General features: G+C 33.5%; 2 protein-coding genes and 1 long non-coding RNA gene across 5 annotated transcripts; 1 reads left to right on the plus strand and 2 right to left on the minus strand.

Annotated features, from left to right (window-relative positions):
- The first annotated feature begins 2,803 nt into the window (after positions 1-2,803).
- On the plus strand, positions 2,804-4,883 carry LOC109153271. Of its 3 annotated transcripts, none has more exons than XR_002049481.1 (2): positions 2,804-2,867; positions 4,136-4,853. It is a non-coding gene; the product is annotated as an uncharacterized LOC109153271 (long non-coding RNA). The 3 variants fall into 3 exon arrangements; XR_002049482.1 differs by having other exon boundaries at positions 4,093-4,840; XR_002049483.1 differs by lacking the exon at positions 2,804-2,867 and adding an exon at positions 3,703-3,769 and having other exon boundaries at positions 4,136-4,883.
- Positions 2,836-4,512, minus strand: LOC109153269. The gene is made up of 2 exons (XM_019301137.1): positions 4,157-4,512; positions 2,836-2,886 (listed from the first exon to the last, which is right to left on the minus strand). Exons 1-2 carry the CDS (start codon positions 4,492-4,494, stop codon positions 2,880-2,882), a joined length of 345 nt encoding a protein of 114 aa, XP_019156682.1. The 5' UTR covers positions 4,495-4,512; the 3' UTR covers positions 2,836-2,879.
- Positions 4,884-11,975: 7,092 nt separating the features above from the next.
- LOC109153202 (transcription factor MYC2-like) lies at positions 11,976-14,393 on the minus strand. Its single transcript, XM_019301032.1, has one exon. The coding sequence runs from the start codon at positions 14,237-14,239 to the stop codon at positions 12,248-12,250; it is 1,992 nt and encodes a 663-aa protein (XP_019156577.1). The 5' UTR covers positions 14,240-14,393; the 3' UTR covers positions 11,976-12,247.
- Positions 14,394-26,815: the final 12,422 nt, after the last annotated feature.

Raw genomic sequence — 26,815 nt, forward strand, 5'->3', positions numbered from 1 at the left:
CACCCTTAAATAGTAGTGACTGCAAGTTTCACTGTTAAAAAAAAAAAAAAAAAAAAAAGTTTCACTGTTAAAAAAAAAAAAAAAAAAAAAAGAGTTATTTTTCCTCATGATTTTAGTTCACATCTTGACGTGACAAACCTATTCCTTTTATTCTTACTATCATGAACGGACTACCTTCATCATGCATGCATTAAAATCTACTTATTAATCAATTAAAAAAAATAAATCTTGACATGTAAATAAGTGAAATCAAGAAAGGAATGTAGCATCGTTCTTGTCCAAAAAAAAAAAAAAAAAAAAAAAAAAAAAAAAAAAAAACAAGCTAGAACCAAAATCCTTTTTTTTTTAGTATAATATTTGTTTTATTTAATTTCATATTAGTAAATAAAATTTATATAAGATATACAATGAGTTAATTTAAAAATTATAAGCCTTAAAAAAATTTAAAAATTATAATAAAATGCAAAAGGAAAAGAACAAAGAAATACTCCGTAAAAGTTAATCTTGCAAACTAAAAGAAAAGAAAAGAAAAAAAAGGTAAATTAGGAGTAATAATTTGAAAATTATTATTTTAATTGAATTTCCCTAACAACTTTTTGTTAGTTGATGTTAATTTTCTTTGACCCAAATTTACTTAGGAAATTAAATTTCCTAACACGTTTTTCATTGACATGTTTAACCCTATAAAAATGATATCAACATATCTCATGCAAAATAAACAAACTAATTCATTTCAAAGTTGATATCCTGACCTTATAATTATATTTACAGTTCTGCTTACCAACTGTCCTGATCATAAATTTATTTTTTTGGATACAAATTGACAATATAAATTTGTTCTCTCTCTATTTTTTTTTTCGTGATGTCAGTTTATTCAAAGTTTCTTATACTAGTTTTTTTAATTATAATTATTGTGTATTTATGTTATTTATCATTTCGGAAAAAAATATGGATGGGATCATTTTACCGAAGGAGATGACAAATTGAAGAGTAAACCTAGCTACGTGTTAATGTAGTAGTTACGTGGGGAGTTCCTTTTGTAGCTTGCTTGTGTATCCTACTATGTGGTTTTGCTATTTTTGGCAAGGAGGTGTTTTAATTTCGTTTATTTATTTATTTATTGGTGATGGGCTATATCTACTTAGTTTGGCATACACCTTTGGTAGGTCCATGTAACATAGGAAAGTTTGTTAATTGCGGTAATTAAAGTGTGACTAGGCTGACCGACTCACTTGACTGGACAACTTAGTATAGTTGTATAAACCGATTCCAGTATAGTATAAATAACTTGGTTGACATCGCTTATAAGGGGCATGAAGAATGAGAACGGAATCATTTTATAGTCCCAAAATATTGAATACTAAGAATTTTATCTAATCGGATACTTTCGAACTTATGCAATATCAAGTTATTTAAGTATTGCCACTAATCATGAACTAAGATTTGAACTAACATGATTGGGGTTATAACCTATCACACATACATATTAAACATAAAGTAAAGTATGTAAATGACACAACAATTGATAATCAAGTTCAGAGATAACAAATCCTACATCTGTGTATGTGTGGTGTGGTGTGGGTGGGGTGGGGTGGGGTGGGGTGGGGGCGGGGGGAGGAGAGGGCGCATTTCAAGAACATATTTTTCAATCCTTCATTCACCAATCTCCAAATCAATAAACCTTACAACATTGTATGGACGAGGACGAAGCACAAAGCACACAGAAACAACAATTACTTAGCTCTGTTTGGCAGTGTGTCGATTGATCTCTCAATCCGAACGCCATGTCCTAACCTCCTATTAGGTGGAAGATATATATATATATATATATATATATATATATATATATATATATATATATATATATATATATATATATGCCGTGCAAATCTCTCAACAGCTTCAACCGTCTTTAACAACTTTTATGAGATAGTTTCAAGCACGCATTGTTCTCTTTTTTCTTTTTCTTTTTTGTCAGACCCCGAGATGTCCTGAGCAGGTTCTTTTTAATGCTGCCTATATTAGTTTTTCTATAGGATTCAAACTTCCGACCTTTCTTAAGGGACAAGAGTGCACGACCACTCACGCCAACCAACCAAGCTGATTTTGAGCATTGTTCTTTTGAAAAAGTATTTTATTAGCAAGGCATCTTATACTCACTTAACAATCTACATCTCTTTCAACTACTGTGCACAATTGTTATATATACTTACTTTACTCAACCATCACACCATAGCAATCCCTAGATCCCAACCTAATTTCCACTATCAATTATTGTAATACAAAGTGTCTTTATAGTTTTAAAATTGTAATTCAAGTTGAGTGATCCAAACCTTTTTAACATAGCCTACAAATATATAAGAGTTCAATAACTTTGCACCTTATATTTTACATATATGATGTGATATATCTACCATATTTTGCATTTTTTTCAGAAGCATAGAGCAAATATTATAATGCTGATAAATTTGCAACAACAACGGTTATAATGTCAATAAAATAAAAATGAGCTTTTAAAAGTTACGATATGTACCTAACAAGTCTATAACCTAGAGTTTGAACTAAGCCTTTCCCTTAAAGAAAAGGGTTAGAGTCCTTTTCTGACAAATTCAACTAATAAGGTGTTAACATGAATTAAACTGACAAAAAAAAAAAAGTGTTAATTAAAAAACAAGAATCGAAATTGTGACTTTTTAATACGAGAATCATGATCCATCCGCCAAAATGCGGTTTCAAACTCTCAACCTCTCTTAAAGGATAGAAATGAGAGTGCACGACCACTCATACCAATCAAGCTAGTATCCCACCATTTCTGTGATGATTGTCTGTGCCCAAGGGAAAATTCCTCTGATCTTCAAGCATAAAAGGTATTCTACTTTCTATCTTCCCCTAATAGGCTAATACAACAAGTTATTCTGTCCATCTATCTTTCATTCTGCTTGTGTTTCTCAGTAGTTTGGGCACTCAAGATTGTGTTTTTCTTTGGTTTTGATGATTACTGTTAACTGTCATATGCTTTTTCTGACTTCAATATGCTCTTCCAAGAAGAAGAAGAATTATTGAAAGATACCCAGTCTGTGGTGTTCATGTTTGCACCTACCATGGCTCACTATGTGCCATAATCTACACCACTGGTTTTGAGCTCAAGAAATCTCCACCTTTGACTTAATACTGCTTAAAGCTGCAATTTTTGCTCCATTCATGCCTTCACTGCCCACATTTACTTTTCTTTCTTTCTTTTTGGCTTGAGGAGGTGTTGTGCAGAGCCGGTAAAGGGATCATGTCTAGTACCCGGTGGTTGGGGGATTGTTGGGTGGGGCTGGTAAAGTCTCTAAGGGTAAATATCCAGCACCCAGCCTGTAGACAGAACAATGTGATAACAATCTATAAGTAAGAAAATAAGTTGCGTCTTCCCTACTAACTATAGCTTTTGATTGGTGCTAGGAGGGGGAATTGTTGGACGAAGGTCGATAAAGTCTCTAAGGGCCAAGTCCAACACCTGTCTCAAACACTATTAGCTATACCTTTTGGCATCTACAAAGAAGGTCGAGTTGCTAGTAAGATGGAAAATCTATGGGGACAGAAAGTAAATACAAAGTATCTGAGGAACAATCTTTCTAAGCATTATGATGATGGAGTCTTTAAAGGATGTTTGTGTGCTTCAAAGTTGTGATCTTTGATGCTTTGTCTATGATTAAGTTTAACTCCCCATCAGATTGCTTGTTGGCCGTTTACCTCTTTATGATCCTTTGCTGGTTAACACCATAAGGTAGGGGTTCACCATAGCGCACCTTCCAGTCCAGTAATGGTTGCAGGCTTTCCCGTAAATCAAAAAATGGCAAAAGATGAAATGATGAACATATGCATAATGCATGTTAGACATAAATTATATTCATTTATAATTTCATTATCATATATCAGTATGAATAAGATATATATGTATATGAACAATTCTGGAAACAAACAAATTACATACAATACACCCAATCACCCCCCAAATGATCAAATGTACATGCATATATTTTCCATATATATATATATATATATATATATATATATATATATATATATAACACAGTCTTGAATCTGCAGTTTTTTGGCCGGATTTCTTGAATCTGTCTGGCCGGCCGGTCAGGTTTTCACTTTTCTGATCTTTAGATCCTCAAAGCTCCAATCCCTCCTCATCCCACTGCTCCTGACCAGCCGAGGCGGCTCGTACTCCACGGGGCCGCTGTGCCGGTGCCTGCGCCGTGACACGCCGCCGCGCTCCACCTTCTGCAGCCCCGGATTCGAGGCGGCGCCGGCGCCGGAGCCATTGTTGTTGCCGGCGGTCAGCCTGGGAACCAAGTTCCCCGACCAGCTCCTCTCGACGGCGGCGTGATTCCGCCTCAAAGTCCGGCCAGCCTTGGCCTTCTGTCTGCCCACAGTAATGGCGGCTTCGATTCCGCCCCTCAGCGAGTTCGTTCTCTGGCACGTCAGGCAATTCAGACTCATGATGATTGATGAACTGATTATGATGATAATGGTGATAGAAGATTGAAGAAGATGATAGATAGATAGTAGATAGAGGTTATAATCCGTGGGGGGCGGAAATTAAAGATTGTAGTTTTAGTTTTAGTTTTGTTTGGGGGCTTTAAGGTTTTGAGAGTACATATTTACGTACTAATATAGGTTGTATAGCATGGGTGAATGGGTGAGGAGGTGACAAAACTGGCTTCATTGTATGTGTATATATATATACGTATAGAGAGAGAGAGAGAGAGAGAGAGAGAGAGAGAGAGAGCGATTTTGATGGAGGAAAGACAGTTTTACTACGTTAATGGCCATTGTTTTTCAAGTTTCTTGCAGGCTCCAAATTGAATCCAATCCGATAATTAAGCTCAGCCAGTGTGTTCATATTACCATTAAAGTTCATTTTCGTCAAGATTTTATCATCATTAATGTTAATTAATCCGGGCCAGGGACAAGATACTAGTTCTGTTTGTGCCGGGTGAGTCGTTAGAATGGTGACAAAGTACATTCTCATGTGTTTTAAAGTAATTGTATTTTCGAGATTTAAATCCAAGATGTCTTAGTATATGTTGATTTGAGAATCTCATAATATTAGTATTGTCCAAGTGGTCTGGCCCGTCCCACTACAGACTAGGGTTCATGCAACCTTAGTCCACCCTATGTGGGTTGACGGGCCCCGCGAATTTTTTTTTTTTGAATTCAAAATTCAAAAAAATATGTAAAATTTAAAAATAATATTAATTTTTTCGTATTTAAAAATTTAAAATAATTACTTTTTTAAGCTATTAATAATATTATATATTTATATATATATATATATATATATATATATATATATATATATATATATATATATAAAATGTTACATAGCAAGGCAGAGTTTTGTCTTGCTGTGTAGCATATATATGTATATATATTTTTTTTATTAGGGCCTGGCCCATTAGGCTTGCTATTTCGTGGGCTAGCTTGTGAACTTCGGCCCACTTTGATAGCCTTACCTCATCTGACACGTAAATTATATCGTGCACTAGGTCGCACAATGTATTGTGCGTCCTGACCCAAAACGACTCGTTTCTATAAATTGGTGGGAGTTGACGCGATGGACATCGTTCTATCCGTCCAATTCCGTTATGTGTATTATGTTAAGAGTTTATGTGTATTATGTTAAGAGTTCATATGTATTATGTTAAGAGTTAATGTGTATTATGTATTATGTATATTATGTTAAGAGTTTATGTGTATTCTACTATACAATTCTGTAGATACGAAACATAAAATCTTGTTAGAGCGCACATGCACGATATAACAATGGCATATGACAACTATCATTAAACAATGACAAATTAATGTGCCACTCCTACTTTCATTTTCGACTTCCCGTGACTAATTAAGTTAAAAGTCTAGAACATATGCAAAATTTAAGACAAAACTAATGAATAATGACTATCTTGACATAAGGAATTGAAATAGTCAATTCTTCATTATTTTCCCTTGTTTCTATGTAATAGCCCATGAACACAAAAAATAAACATCATTCAAAAACCATTTGCAACGGATTTGACAGAGATGGTGTTGACAAGACAATTCTTACTTATTGTAATAACTAAAATTATAATTAACATTATTTTTATAGATGACGAGAAAAATTCACAACTACTATCCGAATGTGTATATATACTAGATAAATCTCGTGAAACTCTGTACGTTGGACTTAACTGACTACCCGAATGTGTATATATACTGGATAAATCTCGTGAAACTCTGTACGGTGGACTTGACTGAAAGAGCATTAACAAAAATTAAGCTCGTAATTTTCTAGTACGAAAATCATACTTCATCTACTCATCCACCATTTTTGAACAATATAATTACATTGACCCCATTTTTAAGTGGGCTATGTGGTGGGGTTTGGGGAAAACCTAACCCGCAAATACATTATGTGAAAAATATGCAGACCCATCACCAAATCCTGACTTATATATGTTCATCCAAATTAATTAGATTAAAATAAGATTGCATTTAAAATAAGGAATAAGGTTCAAATTGGCCACTGAACGTAACCTGAAAATGCAATTAGGCCACTGAACGAAAAAAAAGTGCAATTAGGCCACTGAACACTCCAAAAATGTGCAATTTCACCTGATAGCAGGTTACCCTCAATTTTAGCAGGTTATCTGCTTACGTGGCAGCTGAGTTGGCATTTTAATAAATTTTTAATAATTTTTAATAAATTTTAATAATAAATTTTTATTTAAAAAATTTTTTTAAAAAATAAAAACGACTTTATTTTATTATTTATTTATTTTTTTCAATTTTTTATAAAATTAATTATTAAAATTAATTATTAAAAATTATTTAAAAATGCCAACTCAGCTGCCACGTAAGCAGGTAACCTGCTAAAATTGATGGTAACCTGCTATCCGGTGAAATTGCATACGTTTGGAGAGTTCAGTGGCTTAATTGCACGTTTTTGGAGTGTTCAGTGGCCTAATTGGACTTTTTTTTCGTTCAGTGGCCTAATTGCATTTTCAGGTTACGTTCAGTGGCCAATTTGAACCTTATTCCTTTAAAATAATGACTGCTTGTTAGATTAAATATAATAAAAGAAAAAAATAGTTAATAATTAAGGAGGTATGGACAAGATGGAAAACATGTGGGACATATTATATAATGATGATTTCTAGGAATTAAGAAATTTCACATGTAAAACATGACAAGATTATTTTCATTAATCAACATCATTTGTCCTAAGTCCACTCCCCAACAAAATTATCCACCTCATAATTTAGTCAGGGATTAGATGTTTATCAACATCTTTTGTATTTTAGTGTCCTTTATTTTATTTTATGTATCTGCAAACAATTGTCTTCCACACGTAAGGTGAATGCATATATATTCATCTCAAACTTCATTTCATTTCTCCATTTCTTTTTTAATTTTAATTGATTTGAACCGTTAATCTAAATTTGATCAACGGTTTAAATCTCACTACACATTTCACTTGACACCTTCTCCGCACCATTTCATATATATATATATATATATATATATATATATATGAGATGGTGCGGAGAGGGTGTCAAGTGAAATCCAACTATTAATGTGCACATTAATAGTTGGATTTCACTTGACACCCTCTCCGCACCATCTCATATATATATATATATATATATATATATATATATATATATATATATATATATATATATATATATATATATATATATATATGAGATGGTGCGGAGAGGGTGTCAAGTGAAATCCAACTATTAATGTGCAATCCAACTATCAGTTTAGACTTTTAGTTGTAATGGAGCAGATACTTTAATTTGGCATCAAAGCCAGACTAAAGGTCATGAGTTTTATAAGGATCTTGTATTGGTACAATTTGGCATAGTAGAATTTTCGTCATAGAATAAAGTGACTATAATCATTGCAATGAATTGAATGAAAAAATCTTGACTTCTTTTTGATATTACACTTTTGGTTTATATGACAAATGATATGAATGTTGAGCTACAACTCTTTAAAACAATTTATATGACAATTAATTGAAAACTAAATAAAATTAGGTTAGGTGGGTTTTCTGATCTCTTCAGTAGTCACAACCACTTCAGGACACAAGGTTTAATACTAAATTATCAAAATTTAAAAATTTGAATATAATTATTATAATGTATAAAATTTGAAAATTTTCACTTATTGATGTAATTACTTAATCTTTTTAACTTTTTTTTTTAAAAGGTCAACTACTAAAAAAAATATTTTTATACGAAAGAGAAGAAAATAATAAGAATTATAGGAATTTGAGTACAGGAATTAGACTGGCTATGATACGGATTTAAATGTGCCCTTTATTGTTAGGTCTACTCAAGACATCTTGTGATTTAACAAAAAATTAATTTGAGTAAACTCATGTTCATAACATCAGATAGAAAAAAAAAAAAAAAAAAAAAAAAAAAACCTAAATCCTCAAAGAAATTCTTGTAAATTTGTACTAGGACAAGAGTGATCATGATAAATTTGATACTAAAAATAATTTTTTTTAATAATGAATATACAGTATATTATATTTGAACTGTGTGACCGAGATAGTGGTGGCAGGTTTTCTTGTCACAAAAAAAAAAAAAAAAAAAAAAAAAAAAAAAAAAAAGTTAAATGTGAAAAGTTGACAAAGATTAAGTTAATCTATATTTAAGAAGTGTGGCACCGCATGCATGTGCAATAAATTTACCGTAAACAACCTTTTTGACAAATTGTGGAATTTTCAAAACCAACATTATAGTATCATTAAGGAATTCAAAGAAAATCAGAACCTCAATCAATTCCTCTGAAAATCACAAAGAATCACAATGGCAAGTTCAATGAACTCCTAAACAAAAAGTAAATGAGAATACTAATCATATCCAGGGACGGAGCCAGAAATTCGACTGAGAACGGGCGAAGAAGTATGACAGATTTAGAATTTTTTTCCAGTAAAAGCGAAACATTAAATACAAAAGAGATGATTTTAAAAAAATAAACAGATATTAAATATGTGACTGTGTTGAAGCCATAGGAGAAGATATGTTAAACAATGTTAATGCAAGGATTTGAACCCAAGACCTTTCTCATTACTAACCACATGCCTTACCAACTAATCTAACTCCTTACTTGTTAACATTTACTAGTTTTTTTATACTAATACTAAAACCTATACTATATATACATATATACACACAAAAATTATATATATGGGGTGGGGTGAGGGGGGACAGGTGCCCCCTGCCCCCCTTTGGCTCCGTCCCTGATCGGCTGATCATATCCAATTATTAAAAAAAAGGGATAAGGGTCAAATAGGCCCTTCAACTATAAGACAAAGTGCAATTAGCCCCTTGAACTAACAAAAGCTCCAATTAACCCCTTCATCTTTTTACTTGTATGCAATTAAGTCCATAACTTTCTAAATTTGTGCAATTAGCTTAATTTGAAGGTAAACATAAGGTAATAGTAGGTCAAATTGATTTTTTTTTTTTTTAAAAAAAAAACAAAAACAAAAACTAAAACTAAAAAAAAAAAAAAAAAAACAAATTACGTCCAGTTGACGGAGAAGCCATGGCTGGCATCTCCGTCCAGTTTGACAGAGAAGCCGGCCCATTCTCCGTCGACTGGACTGAGAAGCCATTGCCAGCTTCTCTGTCAAGTTTGACGGAGAGCCATGGCCGGCTTCTCCGTCAACTGGGCTTAGAATCCATGGCCGACTTCTCCGTCAAACTGGACGGAGAAGCCATGTCTGGTATCTCTGTCCAGTTTGACGGAGAGCCATGGCCGACTTTTCCGTCCAGTTTGACGGAGAAGCCATGACCGGCTTCTCCGTCAACTGGGCGAAGAAGCCATGGTCGGCTTCTCCGTCAACTGGCCGGAGAAGCCAGCCATGGCAGTTTCTCCGCCGACTTCTCCGTCTAGTTTGACGGAGAAGCCTGTTTTTTTTTTTTTTTTTTTTTTTTTTTTTTTTTTTTTTTAATTTCTTTATTATTTTATTTTTATTTGAATTAAAAAAAGATATTATTTTATTTTTATTTTTTAAAAAAAAATTACCTGCAACTTTAATGTAACCTTCTAATTAACCTAATTGCACAAAAATGAAAAGATAAAGGGTCTAATTGAAGCTTTTGTTAGTTTAAGGGGCTAATTGCACTTTGGCCTATAGTTGAAGGGTCTATTTGACCCTTATCCCAAAAAAAAAATATTAACTTGGTTTAATGTTATTTATTTATTTATTTATGTTTGACTAAAGTATCAATTTGCATTGTTTTTTCTACCATGGTTTTAATAACTTGGTTTAGTTTCATCCAATAACTAATTTGGGTTCTTTGCCAAGAAGAAGGAGAAGGAGAAGAAGAAGAAGAAGAAGAAGTGTTAGTTATATCTCACTAAACTATCCCCGCAACTCGCAACCCATGAGTTTTAGAGCGAATTCATGAGGTTTATGATAAATATAGTTCGAAGTACTTAAGAAATGTGAATTTAAAAAACAAAAAAGATTTTTGGTTTAGTACTAATAAATAAATAAATATATATATATATATATATATATATATATATATATATATATATATATATATATATATATATATATATATATATATATATATATATATAGCTTGGATTTAGACTTCTTTGAAAGATTATGAACTGAATAAGTTTATTGATGAAAATAATGTGACTTAAATAGCATACAAAGGAGAGAAGATAGCAGAATGTTGTAACAACCCGTCCAACACTACTAGTCAATAGGAGCATAACTAGAACTAAATAGAGACCAAAGATATCAGCCACAGATATCCTTAACACGCCCCCGCAAGATAGAGGATCCGTCGCAGACTCCAATCTTGGAACGGAACAGAAGAAACAGCGAGCGGCCTAACGGCTTCGTAAGAAAATCAGTGAGCTAACCCGACGAAGGAATGTGCCAAACCACCAGTGAGCCATTAGAAACTAGGTCACGAACAAAGAAATAGTCAAGCGCGAGGTGCTTCATACGGGAATGACACACCGGATTCTTACACAGATACGTAGCGCTAAGGTTGTCACAAAGCAGAACCGGAGGCTCCAACAGTTGCAACCAGAGCTCATGCAACAGATTCTTTACCCACAGAACTCGGCTTCTGTGGACAAGCACGAAACTGATTCTGACGAGTGGACTTCCAAGAGACGAGGTTGGTCCCAAGATACAATAGGTAAGCAGTAGTGGACCGCCCACTAGAAGTGCAGCCACCCCAATCAGCATCTGTATACACTCTCACCGAGAGAGGTTGCCAGCATGAAAGTACAGCACCATCCATCTCGAAACGAACCAGTATGTCTGTGATATATTGACTTTGAGACAGGAACACGCAGTGTTGAAACTACTCCAACACCTAAAAAGTGATGCAAGGAACCAAGGTCCTTAAGGGCAAACCGAGCTGACAGAGTTTCAACAAATTTATTAAGCCACGCTAGTCATCTGTGGCTGATATCTTTTTGTGGTTGTAGTAGTTGAAGCCATTTGGATAGAAGCGGAGAAAAAAAAATTTTGTAGGAGAAAACTATGCTCTGATACCATGAAAGGTTATGAACTGAACAAGTTTACTGATGAAAACACTCAGACTTAAATAGAATGCAAGAGAGAGAAGATAGCAGGATATTGTAACAACCCGTCCAACACTGCTAGTCAATAGGAGCACTGATGAAAACACTCAAACTTAAATAACATACAAGGGAGAGAATATAGCAGGTAGTTAGCAGGATATTGTAACAATCAGCCCAACACGCATGTAGTTAACAAGATATCGTAACAACTGTCCAATGCTAGTCAATAGGAGCAAGAACTAAACAAGAAAGATATCAACCACATATATTCTTTAACATTCTCAACCAAAAAATCTTATTAAAAGTCCAATCTTTAATCATTGGTGTGGTGTGAAGATGGAAGAACACACGAGTAACAACAATGGCGGATTGAACTTCATCTTATCTCTATACGATTCTGCAGAAATTTTATATGTACACACAGAATTCACGAAGACTAGACGACATTAATTGAGTCCGGGCCGGAACTTTAATTTGCTTAGCTTAGAACTGAAAATCAAGAACAGAACTAAAATATATACCGACTAAAACATACTTAAACAGCTCGATCTTCTGTCTGTCTGATGATCATAACAAATTAAATATATAATACAGATGCATCTAACACAGTAATCTTGACGGGTTTTTAACGATTTGCAGCGATGGATGAAGTTAGAGCTAAACGGAGCTCTTCTTGGTTGTAAACATGGCTGCCCATCTTCACGGTGGCTTGTTGGATCATCAAATCGTTCACCACAGAAACGCTCGCATGGTGGACGTCGAGATCGAGATCTTTGAGCGCCACCATTAGCCGCGCTGCCGGGTGGTTCTTTTTGCTGCATTGTATTCTGATCATGGCGTCCCACCCGATGATTTTGACGTCGACGTCGATGTCGACGATTTTTCCGGCGAGTTTGAGGGGCGGCTCGGGGGGCGGAGGAGGAGGAGGGTGTCGGGATTCTTTCTTTATGGATTCCAGTTGGGTTTTCAGATCTTCCTGGGCGGATTCGGCGGTTTGGAGCTTCGATTTGAGCTCGTTTATGTAGGAAATGGCGTCGCCGAGGAGGGAGGCTTTGTCCATTTTCGAAACGTTGGGGACGACGGCGCGTAAGGCGTAGAATCTCTGGTTTAGTTTCTCCCGCCGTTGTCTCTCCGCTTCTACGTGGTTCAGCGGCTCTTCCCGGCCGTTCGCCGGTTTCCGGCCGCGTTTCTTCGGCCGCTTTTCCGGCTCCACCACGACGCGGCTGCTGTCCGCTTCTCTCACCACCGAGGCTTCGAGATCTGAGTGGTCGGAATCGCCGGTGGCGCCTCCGGCGCCGCCGGCGGAAGGAACCACCACGCCGGAGACGAAAGAAAGCATCCCCTCGTCGTTGCTCCCCCGGGACGTGGTCGTCCGTTTCTTGTTTTTATTGTTGTTGTTGTTCTCGTCTGCTGCCGGAAACTGGCCGGAAAAAATGGCGTCGTTCCCGCTGCAGGCGCTTCTTTTAACGGCGTTATCACCGAAATTCAAGATCTCCCCGGACTCCCTCTTGCAGGAAAGCGACGACGTTTCGTTTCTGACGGCGGCTCCTCCTCCGTCGAGCCCGAACTCGGAGAAATTCAATCCCCGGGGGAAAAGCTGAGAATTATTATTATTACTCTGAGTTTCGACGGTTGCCGGATTTGGGTTTTCGTTTCCGAAGACGATTTGCTTGGTGATTGAAGACGGAAACGAGTTTCCTTGAACGTTTGTGTTGACGGAATCTTTAACTTCCGGGCCGGGGTCGGTGAGCCAGAGCGCCGACGGGTCGTTTTCCGGCTGCGCCGCCCAGGAGCCGGAGGCGGAGATGGAACCCAAATCGGGGTTATTGAAATTGAACAAAACCCGGACTTTGTTCATCAAATCTGTGCTCTGAAAAATCACCTCCGTCGATCCGAGCTCGACGACGCCGTTCGCCGACGGGATACAGACCATGGTTTGGAGCCCGAACCCCTGGGCCTGTCTGGCTCGTTCGCAGACCGAACCGGCGAGCCGTTCCGGTCCCGCGAGCCAGACCGGGTTGGAGGTGTAGAACGCTTGGCCTGGTAGACCGGACCCGGTCATGAACGATTGGGTCATGGAAACCAGAAAAAACCACTCGGTGTCCGTGACTTCCTCGTCGACGGCGTCGTCGGTGGAGGCGGGGCCGGAAATTAAAGAATTGAGCTCCCGGAGGACTTTTTTCCGGTGCTCTTGCTCCGCTATCGACGCCGGCGACGACCCTTTCTTGCTCCGCTTCGCCTTATCCTCCTCCCCTTTATAGTACCCGTCGCCCCACCCTAGAAACGCCTGCGCGGCGAAGTCGTCGACGGAGCTCTGCCAGAAAATAGCGTACGTCCAGCTCTCCTGCGCGCCGTCGATCAGCGTCTGCAGCCGCTGCTGTAGCGTCTCCTGGTTGAACGCCGCCGCCGCAGGCGGCGGCGGCGGCGCGTGAGCAGACGTCGTAGTCATCGCCGCCGACGCGCCGCCGCCGTTGTTGGTAGTAGCAGTAGTGGACGGCGGGAGCCAAAACTGGGGCATATCGGAGGACAAGAACGCCTCCATCATGGACGCGTCATCGCCGGCGGCGGACGCCGTGGCGGCCCAGAGATTCGTCGACGGTAGCCTATAATCCGTCATCCAACAATCGGACTTGAGATTCACAGTGAAAATTCTCGCCGGATTTTCAAGAAACTGAGCAGTGGAGTCTGCTCTCTTACTGTATTTTTAGAGAGAGAGAGAGTTGGGAGGAAGAGAGTGGTGGAGAGAAAGTGAAGATATGGTGGAAATATGAGGGGGCAGTGAAGTTGAAGCTTCCATTAAAGCACGCCGATTAATCGGGACATATATTATTTATCGCCAGCGTAGTAAAGCCGGCGCTGTCTTTTTTACTACCACCTTGGACTTACCACACGTGCAACATTGCAACCATTTTCATCTCTCTATTAGGAAAGGAAAACAAATCCTAATGTTTCCGAATATAGCTCAATTGGTTAACCAGTTCAAAATATGCCTCGTTAATTATTAGTTGTTATAAAATAATGGGTTTTAATCACTTATCAAAATTCTATAAGAAAAGAAAAATAAACTTTTATGTGATGATAAACCATTGATGAAAAAAAAGGGTTCAATTTCTCTCTTTTTATCTCCCATCTATTGGATCAACAGAGTATCGTAGAGTATATATTCTGCACCAATTTCTAACTTTTTATAGCATAGTAAGGGTGTAACAACATTTGATTTCAAGTCATATACTAGATGAATCACCGAGTTATACTTTTAGTTAAAATCAAGCACATATGATAATAAAATTGTACATAAACAACTATACAGTAATTCAAGAACATAGAAGAATTGACTCATAAGGGGTGGGCGAGTGGGTGATGCATAATTCTCATACCAGAAAGTCAAAAATTCGATTATTGATAATTCTCGATCAATATCTTCTCGATCGAACCCGTCACACTAGATTTTCATAGTGTGATTGCATGTTTCCCTTATCGCACCAGGTCTTCATAGTGTGATTGCAGGTTTTTCTTGTCATGCAGACTATTACACAAGTGCGATTTACCCAGTATACTGGGTAGTCGAAATTTAGGCATATATATAAGAGGATATAAAATATTGTGTTGGGTGTTGAATATTGAGGAGCTGCGCTTATGAAGTGTTGATAGTGCAATGCTCCAATTTAAGAAAAGGGGAATATAATTTCCTAGGAAGATTGAGTTCAATTTTATGCCTTATGTGGATTCTATGATAAACCATTAAAAAATAGCAAGTCATTAAAATGGAAATGGAACAAATATTCTTCATTTTTGTATTTGTAGTATCAGAATCCTCATGCAGTTGGCAATCTGCAGAATCCCATTCGTGTATGTTTTATGCACTTCATATTTTCTATATAAAAAAAAAAAAGTAATTGAAGGTAAAATCATAAATTTTGTTGGGGGTAGTATTTGGTTGATTGGTTCAAATATATGGTTTTGTTTATTCAAGATTTGGAGCTCGTGTAAACTACATTAGAAAAACTTTGTGCAATAAGATTGATTGAAATGGTATTAATAGGAATCAAACTCGTGATTATGTATAGAAATCGTGTTTCAGTCACTCAATCACTAGACTAATTATTATATTATGGACCAGGATTTACCATGAGCATTACAGACCTTGCTCTAGATTATGTACATGAAGGTAACATATTAATATTTTATGGACCTACAGGCGAATTCATGCATCTAGAAATTAGTCTGACAAAGCCAAAAAAATTAATTTAAGAAAAATACACGATTACAAATTTGTCTCTTAACATTAGTAACTTATCTGACTTTCTTGATTTGAACTTATTAACTATGGATAATCTAAATTGATTTATATTAATGTATCCTTTACTGATTAAGAATAAAATATAAAATTTGTTCAATGCATATCTTCAAATAGTGATTGCGAAGTTTTTGTCATCACTATAAAAAAACACACACAAAAATTAATTACAAAAATATAATGCACCAGGTCAATTCTTGTTAATACTCTATTAGCCAAGCCTATTGCACAAGATCTTTTTAGTGTGATTTATCTATTTGCATGAACATGATTTACCTTAAACTTTTTAATTTGTACATACTAAACTAAATAAAATATAAAAAAAAAACTTCGTCATAAATTCTAAAATTTAAACCCTAACTGTAATACACTTTTGCATTTTTGTAAGTGCAAATTTTTTATACTAAATATGTAAAATGTTAATACTAAATGTATAAATTTAAAAAAAAGTTTGAAAATTGTAAATTTTAATATTTAAATTTACATAGTAAAATTGATGATAATTAAAAATGTCATTTGTAATTGTATTTCTTTATTAACTTCCAGCTTCCAGGAAAGGGCCGCCACTCGTTCAGTGTAAAAAACGATTTAATCGTAGGCCGCGTATTCAACTAATCGCCATCGACAGTCAACTATTCAACTCACACTGCACTCCAATTTTTATTTAAAAAAAAAAATATTTTTAATTATTTTTTATGTACTCCCATTGTCCCTACATGGCTACATACCAATTTAACTTTAACTTTCCAATCTCTTTTTAGGGCCCCACAATTATTTTTGTCTATATTTTCTATTTTGTTTCTTTAATTTGCCTTCAAATTTTGACAAAATTTAAATGAAATACTTATATATAATCAATTCTCATATTATTCTAAAAGAGTAGTACTATGTTCTCCTAAATTCACCTTCTCACAGTTACCTTATGAGAAAGTTTTTGTTTTTGTTTGTTTTTGTTTTTTTTTTAAGAAATTTATGAGAAAGTTAGTCACCACAATTCGAAAGATGAACTCTGAATAAAACTAATCTTGTAATCTTAGTCAACGAAAGATCACAATAAGGTAATATTTAATTGAGTTTTTTTTTTATTTAATTAACAAATATGCATGTTTTTAAAATTTGGATAAATCTAGCTAATTCATGATCAATCAATGAATATTCAAAATTTTATTGTTATGTCAAGAGATAAGCATTGGAATATGAAATCAATATGAGAAAATTGTATCAGATATATAAATAAAAATTTATTATCGATATTCTTCAATTTCGATCCTTTGGTTATGGTTTTTGTTTAAAATAAATAAAACTTTGCCAGGTCTATATAGTATATTATTTTGTTCAGTTTAGTCATTGTACCTAAAATTTGTTCAATTTAATTCCAGTATTTTGATTTAAAACAATCAATGATAATACTTAACACTTGTTTATTTTTTTCGATTAAGTTTGTCCACGCGTGACAATGGGCTACTCATTTATAATAACTTAATTATTATTTTTTATAATAATAATAATAAATAAATAAATAAATAAATTATGTTAAGTATTGTCTTGTTTTAAATCAAGTACCTAACAAATACTTTGAGCATTTTATTTTGAAAGAACTTTGAACTTTTGAGTTCAAAATCAATCATATTTGATCATAACTGTTTTCGAAAAAAATATTTGATCATAACTAATAAAAGCTAGGGCACATCAGTCAACAAATCAAAACTAAAATTAACTCTAACATTTAATAAATAATGATAAAGTCTACCATAATTTTATCAAAAGATATTTTTGTGATATAACAACGCTCTTAATAGAGTTGTTCGCGAATAAAATCTGATTGAGACTCAATTAAATTATCTCACATTTTAAGATACAGATATCACTGTAGTTAAAAAAATTAAAAAAAAAAAAAACACACACACACACACTTTTATTTATTTGTTTGTTTGTGTGTGTGTGTTTTTTTTTTTTTTTTTTTTTGGTGATAATATCTTTACCAATGAGCTACATATGTAAGCAAATAGAATTAAAATTTTATAATTTAATATTTTGGTTGAGCTGAATTACATCTGTTTTAGCTTTGATTTTGAGCTGAAGTTGTCCCAAACATCAACTTTGATGCATTAAAAAAAAAATTGTTTAAATTAAAACTTAACTTTTTCCTAGGAGAGGGTGGGTGGGTGCCTGGGTGGGGGAGGGATGCATGATTATAAAACTCAAAACTTCTCTAACTTCGATTATGACATTTTAACATTATATTATTCTCTTAACCTAGTCTTAAATAACCTTGACTATTAGTGACGTATTTAGTGACACAACAACAATAACGACGTTAATTATCTTCTATTATGATACTCTCTATGATTTAGTGGGATGGAGACACCAAATATATAAGAGTCATGAGACCGTTTTATAGATCTTAATTTGTGAAATAGTTATTTGTTACTTATAATAGAAAACATAATACTAATTATATAAAATTTAATATTAATTTGAAATAAATAAAATGTTATTTATAATAGATATTGTAATATTTATGAAATTCTAATATTATTTAATATAAAATAATTGTTTTTAATGATAAATATTGTAATACTTATAACTGAAATTGTGATACTTATAAAGTGTAATTCTAATGTAAATATTATAATACTTATATGTGAAATGTTACTTGTGAAAGAAATTGTAATACTTGTACAAAATTTAACACCATTTTTTGAATTAAAAATAAACCGTTACTTATGATAGATATTGTAATACTTATATGAAAAATTATGATACTATATTTAAGGTAAAATTGATTGTTAATAATGATAAATATTATAATACTAATAACATAAATTGTGATACTTAATCTGTTTAATGGACAATGATTCGTGAGACAGTTTCACACAAAATTTTGACAATAGATAAAATTGGTAAGAAAATGGTACTATTATTTCAATATATATAATTATATATAATGTTTTCCGTATATAAGAATCTATTAGAGTTTTTGTTTTGGACAGTTCTCAACAAGTTGGGAAATACTAAGGAAGTGCCGCCCACCCACCAACCCCCCCCCCCCCCCCCCCTCCCCGGCGCCCTTGAAGGGTTAGCTGATTTTTATAGTGTTTGGTAAGGGAGCACATGTCGAGATTCCTGCCAGTAAGAGTATGTTACCTATGGCTTATTCCAGTTGATTGTGTGCCGTGTCCGAGTCAACTTGAGGGATGAGACAGTTGAAAGGACACTTTACATATCACTTTTTTTATTCATAATGAGACCAATTTCTGGATCTGACACGTTGAGAAGTCCTAATGTCAAGAATGATATTGGCATGGGCATACACAAAAGTTGAGAATATTGGTGGAGGTTTGTTGGCATGAAGCGAGGGCATTAATGAATGATACTAATAATAATAATATATGTAACGGGTCCCTTCTTGCTGGTCCGAAATAATTATAATATCTTTTGATATTATATAAGGTTAATGTGGCACGTTTTGGGCAAAGCCTGTCGTGAAATAACGTTGATTTATTTTATTTTTTTTTATCTTAACAAATTTATTTTGTGACGGGTTTTGTGACATGTGAATTATGAAGAACAGAAGAAGCAAGCAGTATATTATAGGGAAAATTGTAAAAAATGCCCCTCTATAATATGTCAATTATCAATGTCACCCCTGAATTATGAGTGGTGTAAATGTTGCCCCTCAATTATCAAAACGGTACACATATAACCCCTCCCGTATCGGACATGTGGTTCCCCGTTAGTGTACGACACCGTTAAATCGGAGTAAATATGTAATTTAGTTGTTTTTTCTCTCCCTCGATTCGAAGTACCAGCGATGGACAGCGGTGGGGAACCACAAGTTCGTTACGGGAGGGGCTATATGTGCACCATTTTGATAATTAAGGGGCAACATTTACACCACTCATAATTCAGGGGTGACATTGATAATTGGCATATTATAGAGGGGCATTTTTTTACAATTTTCCCTATATTATATGTGTCTTAGCTTCATTGTGTTTGTTTTTTTACATTTGTCGATTCATATATTTCCTTATCGATCGGTTAAAAAAAAATAGTATATATATATTATTTGGTCCAAAAGGGATGACCAAGTAGGTTGATTATAATTTTCGAATCAAAATATGAGGAGTTCAATTTTTGTGAACACTCTTATCTCTTGATCGAGTAAGTCACATTAGATTTTTTTAGTATGATTTATCTCTTTTATGTGGTTTGTGAGCTATTACATACGAGCGAGGTTTACCTGAAGCACATCTCCAGGGAATGCGTGTTCCCCTTGTCACCAAAAGAAAAAAAAAAGATTTGAAGAAGAAGAAGAAGAGATATATAAAATGAAAACGAGCATCTAGACATGAATGTACCCCACACGAAATTACAAAATGCACCATATGATATGTATGTTAGCGTACAAGTTAAGAATAAATGTACTTTGTTGAGTGCACTTTTGCATTTTTCGGTTAGCACCTGATGAGGATGCTCCGTGTGTGTCGGGGGAGGGGGAGATCAAACGGATGCAAAGATAAAAGAAAACTACAAAAATATGGTATAGCTATATCCACATACAATATTATTAAAAAAAAGTTAGGTCTAAGTTTGCTATACCCACGATATCATTAGAAAGAGTTAGGGCCCAAGTCATTCCGTGGTTTTTTGAAAATTTATAAAATTTGACGATAATGATTGTGGTGCATTACCATCTAGTTCACATAAAAATTAGCTTTCTAGTGTATATGTATGATTGAACATATCTAATCATGCCTAAAATTATGTCTAGTTAATAGTTTCAATCAAATGAAAGTAAAAATTGATCTCTAAAATATATTATGCAAAATTCACCTTATTTTGTGAGCTATATATGTACGATGTTTGAGCTATATATTAAAGTTGAGCATTTAATTCCTCCCTCTAACATTTTGAAAATTCAGGTCGTGTGGTTTCGAACTTTTTCATTATTTTATTTTATGTGAGTACATATGAGAATTATTTTAAGTTATTCTTATTACACTCTCAAAATAAAGAATGAATATACAAATTAAATTACGATAGCCAGTACACTCTGATTTAATATTGAGCATGACATATCAAAAATAAATTAATATTGACACTTTATACGGAGTAATTAACAATTTTACTTCAAAAAAAAATTATAATTAACAATTTTATTATAAGATTTACTTGTATCAAATATATATATCAAAAGAGTCCGTTTCATTTTTCCTAATCTTTTTCATGTAATGACTCATGCCCTGCGAGTCTCTTATTTATCGATTGTGTATTAAGTAAACACCGCTCTTATTTTGACAATAATTAAATTCGTATTTTTCTGATAGGATAATTATGCTCTATCGTATCGATTACCCATTTTGAGGCATAAAATTAATATTTATTGGTTACATATCATGTGACTATGTGAGGTGCATGTGCAGATAAATTAATTACGGGATTAAGAAATTTTTTAACATATATAGTTATATATATACTAACACATTGGACAACTAATTCATGTTAACTCCACTATGTTCCATGTGCTTTTATGTTAATCAATTAATTAATTAATTATGTTAATGTCCTTCCCTAATTAAATATAAAGGCTGCTTTTTATAGTTTATTTGTAACTTGCAACCTCGGCTTCGTACGTGGATATGTTTGACAACTCAACAAACAACTAATCACAACCCTTTTATTAATATTTTAATTAAGAGTTAATTCCATTTTTTATCTTAGATTTATAGGTGACAGTTTAATTATTTATTTATTTTTTTTATTAGAACATCCATTTTGGTTCTAGTATTATTGTGACATGATCAATTTTGGTACTCCATCAACAAAATCGTTGAAATTTCATCAAATACAATGACATTTCGATATTTTTAATACAATGTGCATTGACCTATTATTTATTTTTTTTTTAATGTTTTGTTTTGTTTTTTTTTTTGAAAAAATTCATAATTAAAAACCAAAATGTCATTGTATATAACGATATTTAAGCTGTTTTGTTAGTGGACACCACTCTACCTATTTTTTAATAAGTCGTTTGTATGAATTGTAATTAATGTGACCAGAGCGCAAAAGTCTTAATTGAATAAATATAAGAGTTTAATGCATTTATAATGATCTAGTTAGTACGTCGTGTATTTCAATCTTATCACCGATATTCTTAATATGGATCTAATATCACCATTCTATTTAAAAGGAGACAGAGCCCCCTTTTTTCGAGTGAAAAGGAAAACCTATTATTGTCACTACCTGAGAGTACGTACTAGGTAAACTCCGTTCATCTGTAATACCTTACAAACTATACAAGAATTTAAAGGTAAGGTAAACTGCACTAAGTAGAGACTTATTGCAACTGACTGCCACAATCGAAAGAATATTGACAAGAATAAAATTCATGATCTTTTGGTACGAGAATTATGCTCACCCGACTACCCTTCCCGAGTAGAAACAAAGCCTTTGATTGTTATGGAAGAGGAAAACATATCCTAGAGATCTTTCAATTGCAACATTATATGGGGTAGAGATGTTGATGTGGGAGTCCCAAATCCCCAAATGGACAATTTTGTGAGGTTAACTTTAACAGCAAAATAAACGTGAAAGCAAAGGTACAGGCCTGTATTAAATATATAAAAAAAAAAAAAAAAACAAAACCCTAAGGTCATTTTCACTATTGTTTGGGGATGCATATGCTGCAATATATATAATTATATAATGCAACTTGCACAATGTACGTTTTAATTTATTAATTAAAAAAAAACGTATATATTATATTATTAATTACATATATTATGATAATCCTAATTTGATTAGTCCAACTAACTATATTCCTTTCTTTTGAAACACGTTTTGAACATATCAATAATTAGATTATGATAATGTTAACAAGTTACAAGTACGTTAATGGGGTGTTTGGGTGGTATTAATTGAAATTTTTTGTCAATTTAATTTTATTAATTGCAAAACTACATTATTTGGTTAGAGAGAATTGCAATAATTTCCCCAATTCAATAAATTAAATTAGAATTTATAGCCACCACCCACATGAATTGGAATTAGCCATGGAAATGAAAGGAAAAAGGGAAAAAGACAGTTTTGCCCTTGATTACTTGTTATTATTATACAAGGGTATTCTTGTCTTTATATCACTTTTTTCTTATACTTGTATAATTGTCAGTATTATACTTTTTTTTTAGTATAAACCACAAGGTGATCCGGATATTTATCTGTCCGTTTAACGGTATTTATCTGTCCGTTTAACGGTCCAGGTTCACCCGACTAATCCACGTTCGCTCTGAGAGGCACGAGAGCTAACCTAAGCGAAATCGTCACTTGTGAAAATCGAACACGAATTATCTCAGAATTCTCTCCCCATAAAAAGAGCTCATTTGCCACTTGAACTACCCGACTATCCCATTGGGTTCGGTATTATACTTTAAATCCATACTGCGGACATTATATTAATTTATCTCGACCGTCAAAACCTCGATCTAGTCAACGGAAGGACAGTAGTCACAGTAGAAACAGTAGACCAACTCAATGTACATATATAAAACCTAATTCCACTGTAAAGATTAGTTTTTGTAGTGATTTACCTAATTTATTTATTCTTAATTATTATCTTCTTATGGACAATACGGTAAAAAATCGTTACTAAAATAGTAAGAATATTTACACGTGAATCACACCTAAGCTGTTCTACTTTGTGTCCTGTTTGGCTGTTCGTGAATCTTGAGGCTCCTAAAACGAGTACAAGAAATGGTTGGATTGTCATAAAATAAAATTGTTATTATTGTCGTATGTACGTCGTAGGTATCGAGGTACACATCGGACATAATTTTTTTTTTTAAATTAAAGTTATTTATTTGAAAATATGTATAATTAAAATTTTCTAATATAATGTCGTTTACTATATTATACATCTTTTTAAAAATAAAAAGAAAAAATAAGGGTTGATAAGAAGTTAACATTGGTGGTACGAAGTATCAAAGTTATTTCTCTGAAAAATGCGTAATTAGACAATATTTGTTGAGAAATTATAAATTTTGTAATTAGAATATTTGTTGGGTGATAGGTGATGTGTAATCCCATACAAAAATGCTTATTATCAATGCTTATTTAAATAGAGTATTTATTTTTTATACTTATTCTTAATGTAATATCATGAATCTTAAGTGTTTATGCTACATGTGTGTGTATGTTATTTTGGTTACATATACAATACACTCCATTTAATATAATTAAAATTACAAAAAAAAGGGTAATTTTTGTATCTAATTATAAAAGAAATAATATATTTTTTTTGTGACGGCAGAAATCCACAACTACTACTTGAGGGTATGCATGTGTAATTGTGTAAATCACGCTTTTGTATATAGCTTGCAAACTACACAGGAAAGATGAAACCACACTATAAAGAAATAACATATATTGTCCTTCATTATATCGCCATCACTTTTCGTTGCTCAATTGTTTACGAAATGATTTCTTTTGGGTTTCTCAATTGTGTCAGATGTGACTTTTTTGTCTCTCAATTCTCCGCATAGTGTTTTTTCGCAAAAATCTGCATCGTGCGATCGAGATGAAACTAATCCAGTTAAACATTTGTTGAGCTTTATTCGGAAATTGTTCTTCCAAACTCAAACCCCTCCCATTTGAATCAACAATTTTAATAAAAATTAAAAATAATGTTTCATTATATGTGATATATAAACAAACTTATACGAGTGATTTTGAAACTTGAAGGGATAAGAATAGAATTGTTTGGGGAGAATCTTTTCTTGGCCACAAATAACAGAAGAAGCCAAAGACATAATTGTATATTTCTGTTGGATCTCTTTCCTTTTCTCACCTGGCAGGGCGAAATACGAAACGTGGCCAAACGCGGCGTTATGGACCGTCCAGTCCAATTATTCCAGGGTTAAAATTCGGGGATAAGTTAACGTGTGGCCGGAATCATTTCACACGGCTCTTCTTCAACTTTACTGTCCTTTTAAAAAAAAGAAAAAACTACAAGATCCATTGATTGGAAAGCTACATTTAAAATTAATTTTTGCACTAGGGTGGAGGTTCGGATCCTGTCACAAATAATCTAGAGACTAGACTCTCATATATGGGAAAAAAAAAATTGAATTGGACTCTTTATACGCAGAAATGTACATTTTAGTATTAGGGTATGATGTAATTTGATGAAGCTGGAAAAAAGCTCTTGGGGTAGTGGGCTAGTGATTTTCCAACAGATGGGTAAGGGTTCGAATTCTACCACATACAATCTAAAGATCGACTGGCTTCCCAATATGAACTCTTTGTTCATAAAGTGTACAGTTTAGTGTTAAATTAGAATGTAATTCGGTAAAGTTAAGGCACCTGAGTTATATAAAATAGATTGCATTACCAGAGGCTGCTCTTGCGATGTTCTACGTGAATCCACGTTCGAAGGACATCATACCAAAGTCGTACAATTAGGACTACTTGTTGGTTGTGCTTACTTCTTGTTCCTAAACTATAACTGATGTTAAAAATTTTGTCTTTTTTCTAACAAATTAAAACAATAAGGACGAAATTTGCAACTTCAGTTATGGCTTAAGAACGAGAAATGAGTACGACTTATAAGAAAAATGATAAAATTTTCAATGTTAAATTAGTTATTATTATTATAACTTAATAACGAGAAGTGAGCACGACTAACAAGTATGAATGAATTCTACAATTATTTTATAATTTAAAGACAAAACTACCATTTTTCAAAAATAAAAATAAAAATTAATAGACAAACAAAATCACAAAAATACAAACAACACGTGACTACTAAACCTCAGCAGGCACCACGGAGAGAGACATGATTAATAACAAGATTGCATATATATACAATGTTTTGGTCCCCTATAATAAATTGTTACAGTCCAATAATGTTTGCCACGTTTCATTTTCTTCATTCTTTTCTTTATCTCATCTTCACTTGTTTTTGCCATAAACGTAAATAAATTATATTAATTTTCAATTGTCGGTTAAAATATACTTTCTTTTCAAAGAATCAATATTCACCACCAAGATTTGGTCCGGTGACTTTCACTTAAGGAGAGCTATTGAAGTATCAATTGAACACACTTGGCTGCTTGATTGCTTTCTAATGTGATAATAAAATTATTTATCATTTCAAAAAATATATTAAATGAATGAATATAATATAATATTACAATAACTAAAAAACGTTGAAGTTGAACATCAAGAAAATGAGATATAAATTTGACTTATTATGAACACTAGCGTATACATATTTAGAAACATGTAAGTCAGTTAAAACACATTTTACAATTTACTTTTTTACCAGTTTTCGGAGCAAAACAATAAAATACATTATGTTTGGGTTCAAATTAAACTTATGTATATAATTAGGGTTGGAATTAAAGCATACCATTAAAGAATATTAAAGAATAATCTTAAATATTGATACTATTGCCACTGACATTTTGGTAGCTACAAAGTGTGCATTTTGTGGGGCATGCAACATAGTTCCACCAGCAATCGCACATGGCCTAATTACAAATGCAACAACCTTTCCAACAACTAAAATCATTAATTCAAGCCCGTCGGAGAATAGTTTTGTTCCGAAAGCGATAATTAATGAGTGACATAATGTTATATTTTCCTTTTGAATAGTTTAGTAGGTCTTTTTTTTATAGAGCAAATTCTTTAAGATTTTTCCTAATAATATATATTATATATTATATATTAGGGATGGCTAGGATGATTAAGTAGTTTAGTTAGACTTAATAACTAGAAGTTATTAGTTAATCAAACTATGTGCCTAATATAAACTATATTATATATTAGGGATGGCTAGGATGATTAAGCAGTTTAGTTAGACTTAATAACTAGAAGTTGTTAGTTAATCAAACTATG

This window comes from Ipomoea nil, unplaced genomic scaffold (genome assembly GCF_001879475.1).
Source record: "Ipomoea nil cultivar Tokyo-kokei standard unplaced genomic scaffold, Asagao_1.1 scaffold2480, whole genome shotgun sequence".
NCBI lineage: Eukaryota > Viridiplantae > Streptophyta > Magnoliopsida > Solanales > Convolvulaceae > Ipomoea > Ipomoea nil.